The sequence below is a fragment of the Falco naumanni genome, chromosome 4, assembly GCF_017639655.2.
Source record: "Falco naumanni isolate bFalNau1 chromosome 4, bFalNau1.pat, whole genome shotgun sequence".
NCBI lineage: Eukaryota > Metazoa > Chordata > Aves > Falconiformes > Falconidae > Falco > Falco naumanni.
The window spans coordinates 6928826-6936358 of record NC_054057.1 but is presented as its reverse complement, the minus strand read 5'-3'; the positions used below and the strand labels follow the sequence as shown (position 1 = coordinate 6936358).

The window sequence follows — 7533 nt, the reverse complement described above, 5'->3', positions numbered from 1 at the left end:
GGTGCCGGCACGGCGCTGCCCCGGGACACCGAGCCTGGCGTGGGGGAGGCGCTCCCACGGCCGCCAGGCAGAGGGGGGCCAGGGAGCTCAGCACCCACTGGAAGGCTCCCAGCACCTCACGTGGAAGGGGACCAGGGACAGCAGCGGGCAGCCAGCCAGTGGATGCCTGCGGAGAGCACCGTGAAGCAACAGCCTTCGCAGGTCTGCCACCTGGGGCAGCCCAGGAAACGCTTCTGGGTCCAGGCACTGGGTCTTGCCTTTCTTCCTGCGGGGAATCAAAGAATTGGAGGAGAAATCAAAACTGCAAAGGAATATCAGAACAGAGATAACATCTGAAAGAGGAGACCTTCTCCAACAGGTAGGCGACCAAGGCATGGAAAGTGTGAAGAGATGGGAAGTCTATTGCTCCTGTGACACCATCCCTGTCTAGACTGGGAATGGAGAAGGACAGAAAGGGCATTCCCTTAAAAAAAGTAATCGAGTGAGACATAACTGTCAGTTCACTGGAGTGAATTCAGTTTGGGTAATGTGAACAGTGGAGAAGTGAAAACCTTTGGCTGGGTGCCCAAGGGAGGGGAGGAGAGGAGATAAGATATGAGGTAGGCAATGAAAGGGATGCAGAAGAGTAGAAACAGGTTAGAGGTGATACAACTTGTCCTCTGTGTCCTATTTTTCCCATTCCAGTGGCTTGGAAGCGTGCGACAAAGCTGACAAAACAGCCCGCAACAAAAAGACTGATACACCAGAACCGCTTTTCAGTTATAAGCTTTTTCTTTTTTAGAATTCAAGCTTACACAGTTATCTATGCCCACTATATTCATAATTACATTTTAATATCTGCATACAAAAGCTATGTAAAAATTATTTTCTTCCCCCAAATATACAAATTTTCTCTTTAGATAGTTTAAAACATTTGTGATCACAGATTTTTTTTTAATATATTTTAGGCTGAAAAAATATTACCAATCTAGCATAACTCTTAACACTGTTTGCAAAAAAATACATCATCCAAGGTACTTTGTTTTTTACTGTATGGTGTAATGTTTGCCTTACCCTCAGGGCATGAAACTGATATAAAAAAAATAAACAGAATAAGCAAACCCCACAAACCACATAGACAAAGAAGTCCTCCCAACCAACATCATAAAAACAAATAAACAATCCAAACCACCCTTCTCTTCAAAAAAAATTATGAATGACTAATTTGATGTATTTATGAGCAAACTAAAACTGAAGAGTGCTAAGGAAGTAGGAAAAGAGAAAAAGAAATTACAGTATGTCAGCTAGTTCATGCCCTGATACTATCTTTACCAACATTAAATGTGTAATTAAATAAAGTGTCTTTTAATGTTTTACATTGTGCTCAGTAATTTACATAAATTTAATCTACATCCGGGTGCCGATGCAGATTTACATTTGATTGTCTTGTGCATAAACAAGGTTAGCTTTTAAAGAAGGTAAACTGTGCAATGGACAGTCACAAACAACTTATTACCTGCACAATATTGCTTTTTGAAGGCGACATCAGTCAATGTGGATACACACAAATAATGCATACTGTTTGCATTTGCTAACACCTATACTAAAACTTTGTGATAAGGCCAAACCTTTTTTTTTGTTTTTAATTTTAAAGCAAAAATATACCATAGTAAAAAAAATGTGCTCACACCGTTTTGAGTCTTTAAGTGGAAAATAAATCTCTATCACACTAGAATAAAATCGTCTCTATAAAATTTAAATACGGATCACTTCATTGCTGTATCAAAAGGAAACGTCTGGCAATCATTTCCAGATGATCACAATAACAAGACACATTAAAAGGTCCTGTCACCTCTTCCTTTGTGGAAAGATAAATGTTGAACACCTTCAATTCTCTCACAGTGAGAGGAATACGTTCCTTGGTTGTGGATTTTGATTCTGTCAATGAAAAAGGTTTAGCCTTAGGAATGCTGGCTACATCTCAAAACCGTAAGATTGATTTTTATAATTTATGATTCATGCAGCAAGAAGTCAATATGACACATACAGGTTAGAGTTCCATAGCATAAAAATACATCACTAGCGATGACATGCTCTGCTTGTGATCAACAGCCCTGTCTTGGCAGATTTCGGACATAAATGGTCTTTCTGGACAGTTTTTTCCTCTTTCTGATGCCTACCTCTGAAGAAGCAAGCAGTCTGCTCAAGGATGATTTCGGACCTTGGAGGTCTAACTCTAACATCTACATTTTGGCAGAATGTAAACAAAAATCATTATCACACACTATATATGTAATTATAAATATCATAACTTAACTGAGATTACACATGAAATGAGTATCTAAATGCACGTGTTACTCAGGGCAAAACCACGAATGGTGACAATCAGGTTTGACAGGAAGAATCTTCCACGTAGAACGACACAAACCACAGAGCAAACGTGAGAGTTATGTGGCACCATCAGAAATGAGACTCCGAAGTGCACGTTTACTATTTCACACAGAAGGCCAGCTACTACAAAGGCTGCTGGCTGCAGTCCTGATGTCTGCCGCTCAGATGGTCAACCCAGCAGCTCAATCCTACAATGGCTTGAGATCACTGATAGTTAAAAGCAAGAATGTCTTTGCAGAACCAAGGTCAGTATCCATTGGTAAGAGTCTGCAAGAGCATCCTCATGTGATCTAGTTGTGCTCTCATGATCACATAAAGCAGGAGTTGTACTGAGGGAGTAAATGAAGTCACACAAAGTAAGACTGATAGGAGATCAGAGGCCATTAGATGCCAGTACATCTGGAGCTTGGCCTTAGTTTTCAATTGAGGAATACCACTAATCCTGCCCTGTTGATCAGTGCCAGACTCCAACTTAATCTAAAAAGCTCGGAAAGTGTGTCCTTTCTGCTTAGAGTACTGCCAAACCTGTCAAAAGTTGGTTGCCTGATTTTAGGCACTTCAGTGCACCTGCAATCACCTAAGGAAGGAGGCCTGATTTTCTGAACCCTGATTAAGCCCAACTCCAAACTGCATCAGCATCTTGGTAAGCCAGGCCATTAGCTCAGATGCCTAAATGCGGCTTACATCTATTTATTATGCAAGCTGTTACAGAATGTTGTAAGTTGCCATGGTAGACCTTGGGGAACAAGATCCTGTATGAGCAAAGATTTTTAAAGCAGCCAGTGTACAAAGCATTAATTCTCAGCACTGATTCAAACTGCAGTTCTGTCCAGGTTGTTTCAAGTTCTTTATCTCTTGCTGCTTCCCCAAGTTAATCCAGTAACTCTCACATCTTTTTCTAACTTCTGATCTTTATTTACTTTTTGATTTATGCAGTCTTGACAATCCCAAGTGTTCAAAAGCCAGCTACGAGTGTCCCAATAATTACGAGCTAAGTCACTGTTGCACAGTGACTTCCCATCTAAATAATGAACACTTAGGCTACTGATTTTCCTCATAGCCCAAAGAATAAGAATTGTTGACCTTAATGACAGACGGAACCTCTCAAGCAGCAGCACAACTCCAGGAACTGAAGCCCTGAAAAATACATGAATTATTACGGACCTTGTAGTGAGATCATTGTGAATACTACTAGGAGAAATGTGGCATTTTTTCTCCTGGGTCATCTGCATCATAGCGAAAAGCTTGTATGCTAATTCAAGCTTAGATTTAGCAAACAGGTGAGATACTTGCACGGGCTTCAGGGGGAACTGCTGGCTCAGATCCGTGGCAGAACAGAACTCCAAAAGACATGCTCTTTTTCTTTGCAAGCCACTGTGGGTATAGATGCACGTAACAGATCAGCTGGTTTTTTGCTTTCCCTATATGCTACCAGCTCTCTACCAAGCCACCCCCAAATCAGGTATCTAGCACTCTTTACTGACTATGGATGCTGCTCATCTGAGATTCTGCATGAGTGCATGTGAGTTCATCACATTATCTAGCCCCAAAAGCTAGAAAATTTCTAACTCATCCCTAAGACACAGTGCTCCACAAGGAATCTGGATAGACTGATGTTGTTAACACATATGCTTCAAGATGGAAGAAACACAGCCCAAAACAGAGGTTCTTCAACTTCAGCAAACATATAAGAACGAATTTCCAATAGTCTGCCTTCCTTGCTACCTGCAAAAAACCCCTAAACAACCCGTTGTGTTTTGCGTTCTCACAAAACTACGGGTACAAACCCTTAAGTGATAACATCGCTGCTCACAACTCATCAGAGGTGCATATGGTATCAAAGAATAAGAACAAGATTCCCTGAAAACATAGCCAATAGCACTCCACATGCTTTAATGATGTAGGGGAAGAGGGCTGGAAAGAATTTAACCCCTGACACACACATACTGTGTTCCACCTACAAGATACATTTTCCTGAGTATCGTGTTTTCATGAGGGGGTAAACACCTACTGTACGGGACTAGATATAGGCCATGAGCTTTGAAAGTCAACACATCCACCATAACAATGCCCACTGACTTGCCAGGCAAATATATCAATAAATAGCAGAGAAAGAAACCAGTACAAATGAATGCACAACACGAAAGAACGTGGGGTATGAAGAAGTGCAAATATGTGAACTAAGTCTCTGGTTCCCAGGAAGAACAGAAGGATGCCTTTGATGTATCATACAAATTAAGGGAATGGTTTAATACCAAGTTTATAAAATCCAGGGACAACACCCCTGAATGGAGATGGATGACAGAGAGGAACCTCTACCTATAATGCCCTCATCACCGGCCTCCAAACATTCCAGGACTGTGAGTACTGGCTTGCAGATTTCGGCAGCAGGACATCCTGTCATTGCTCAGTTCGGTTCCTGCTAGTGCAGTTAGTTGAAATAAATTAAAGGAATCAAGAGAGAATCTAGCCAAACAAAACACATACAGACACCAAGGAGGGAGAACCTAGCTGATCAACACATATAAATGCACACACGCACAGGAGAGGGTGAGAGGAGAGTGAGACGAGAAAAATATGGAAATATGTTTAAGACATCTGCTGAAGAGTTGTAATTATATATATATAAAATTATATATATACGTGCATATAAACTTTATATATATATATATAACCCCCAAAAGATTACTGCCAAGCAACACTGTTTGTATTACTGGGATAAAGCTGTACAGTCTCGAGTGTCATAAATAACACGGTTGGTTTCCGTCCCATCTGAAGGTCACCCTGTATGTTTCGTTCTCCTTTTCATCATTCTGTAAGCATTCATATCCCTGAATAACTTGGGAGGAAAGCCTGCTATCCTGACAGGAGCCTTCTCCCTCAGAGTGACAAATTCTCCACACACCTCAGAAAAAGCAGACCTCTCCACTCCGAGGAAAAGCACCTCAGAGGATCAAATTCCCCTCCTTACCTTCCAGTGAAGTTACGTGGAGTTCAAATGTAGTAAAAACTGAAGTATCTTAATTTCTTATACACATGGAAAAAAAAGAAAAGAGTCAATCCCTTCTAACACTCTGCATTATTTTAAGTACTTGATTTATGGGGCACAGTTAAACTGTTCAACTGCATCTGCCTGAACAATCCTCAGATAATGATGGGATCATGGTGATGATGAAGATCCTAGATCATAATGGTGATTGTTACAATAGAAACAACCATGAAGACTAGAAATTTCATCTCATGAATCGGTCACTTGTGCCCTGCAAATTGAGGTAAAAGACTAAACAAAATTGCCAGGGTCAAATTAACAACAGCCGTTTCAATTTGGAGGCCAATTTATTTTCTGCCACTTCAATTTCTCTCCCGTATTTTCCAAGCAATGATGTGTGTGAGCTGGTGACCATGCAAGTGCTGGTGAATGAGATTGGCCTGTTTCTATTTTCACTGTTAAGCTGTCAAAGCATTCACATCAAAGGACTGAAGAACAAATTGCAATAGTCACAAGTACCCGCATTAAAGGGATGTTTTCATCCATGTGTACACACAACTGCCCCCCAGCAACCCCAAAAGAAAACCCTAACAAAAACCCAACCCCACCTCAAGAAACAGAAGAGCACGAAAGAAGAACAAACAGAGGTGAGAAGAGCCGGGCAACGGGATGAAATGACAGCCAGTAGTGCGACGGGGGTGCGGAGAACCGCTCTGGTCTCTCTAATCCTCAAACACTTCCAGGAACAACGGAGGGAAGAGTTCTGTGGGGCACTCCACCTTCATGTGCAGGAAGCGGCTGGCATGGCAGGCGCCGATCATTCGCAGGTCTGTCACTTTCATCAGCAGTTTTGGCCAAAAGTGTGCAACATGGTGTTTTCTGTAATTAATGTAGTGTTCGAATGCCAGGAGGAAACCCTCTTGACACTTTTCTATCCTCTCAACACAAACAAGGCCTGGGCGATCTGTAGATACAAAGAAGCAGAATTATAGTTATTACTTAATTAACAAATTCCTGACCATAAATCAGGAAAGACAGGATGATACTGTTGTTAGGAAAAAAAGGAGGGAGACCAAGGACATCTGCCACAAACAACTTCTTTGACCCTGGACACCTCACTTATCAGTACTATCCCTGTTAAAACAAGGAGATAATCCTTTCTTCATCTTTTGTCTGCTTTGCCCATTTAGAATATAACTGTTTGGAAAGTGTTTCCTTACAGTGATTAGAGCAACAGGTCCCTGATCTCAGCTAAAGTTTCTACCTACAACCTTCTGTAAAACAACTAATGAAGAACTAAAAAAAAATCCTTGTCAAGTATCTAAATTACAGTTCTTTCCTATCTGTTTCTCTGTGGTCTGACCAATGCTTTGATCAAGCGTTGATCCATAGGTGAGCTGCAAAGGAAACTGTTACAGGGCACCAAGGAACAGCATACGCCAAAAGTTTGGCCAAGTGTCTCAACCGGCACCCAGATGGGCACTGGAAAAGCTCCTTTTGTAAGTCACCCTTCAGGAGACACTTCTGGGAAAGCAGGTCCTCTGAATTGCCTTCTGAAACCCCTACTCACGTATCATTTTGTAGGGAACAAAAACCGAAATAAAAATGTTCTGATTAGGAAGGTCAAGTGCCGTGTTGCGATTAATGTGGAAACCTTTCTGTCTCAGATGCAGTTAATGCTTGTAAATCACTGTCTGTGTACTGTTACTCAGTGCCCAGTCTTCAAAGTGGTCTTAAAACAAAATCTTGCTAAATCTGCCACTGCCCAAGAATGGAATTTCCTCTTTGGGCTGGCACAGTCAGTGGGAGCATATTTTAAAACACACTTGATTTGAGAAGGTTAGAAACTCTTTGGAAATCACACGAAACGGTCTGTGCTGCTTCTGTATCATGCCACCAAGAGACGAGTTGCAAATGGTCCCAGTGTGGGGAAACAGCACAGCTCTCAAATGCCCATCAGCCAGCAGCGGTGCTGTTAAGTAGGAAAACCAGATGGCAGGTCAAGGTAAGCCTATGAGACTGATGGAAATGTGTATGAACTGCCCAGTGCACCACAGTACCGAGGGGAAGAGGGAACTTACTGTAAGGACAGCTGTTGCTAAATTGCCAGATTTCATGCAAGGCAAATCGGCTCAGAACCAGTTCTAATTTCTTTCTCATGATCATCCCTGCCT

The 7533-nt window shown here is 41.7% G+C and overlaps 1 protein-coding gene across 8 annotated transcripts in view; it reads right to left on the bottom strand.

Annotated features, from left to right (window-relative positions):
• Window positions 1–752: 752 nt before the first annotated feature.
• Window positions 753–7533, bottom strand: part of THRB (thyroid hormone receptor beta) — a 161173-nt gene continuing 154392 nt past the window's right edge. For all 8 annotated transcript variants that reach the window (XM_040589805.1, XM_040589806.1, XM_040589807.1 and 5 more), the window contains one exon: window positions 753–6323. In XM_040589805.1, the coding sequence (XP_040445739.1) occupies window positions 6082–6323 (242 nt within the window). In that variant the 3' untranslated portion in view covers window positions 753–6081. The remainder of the gene's footprint in view (window positions 6324–7533) is intronic.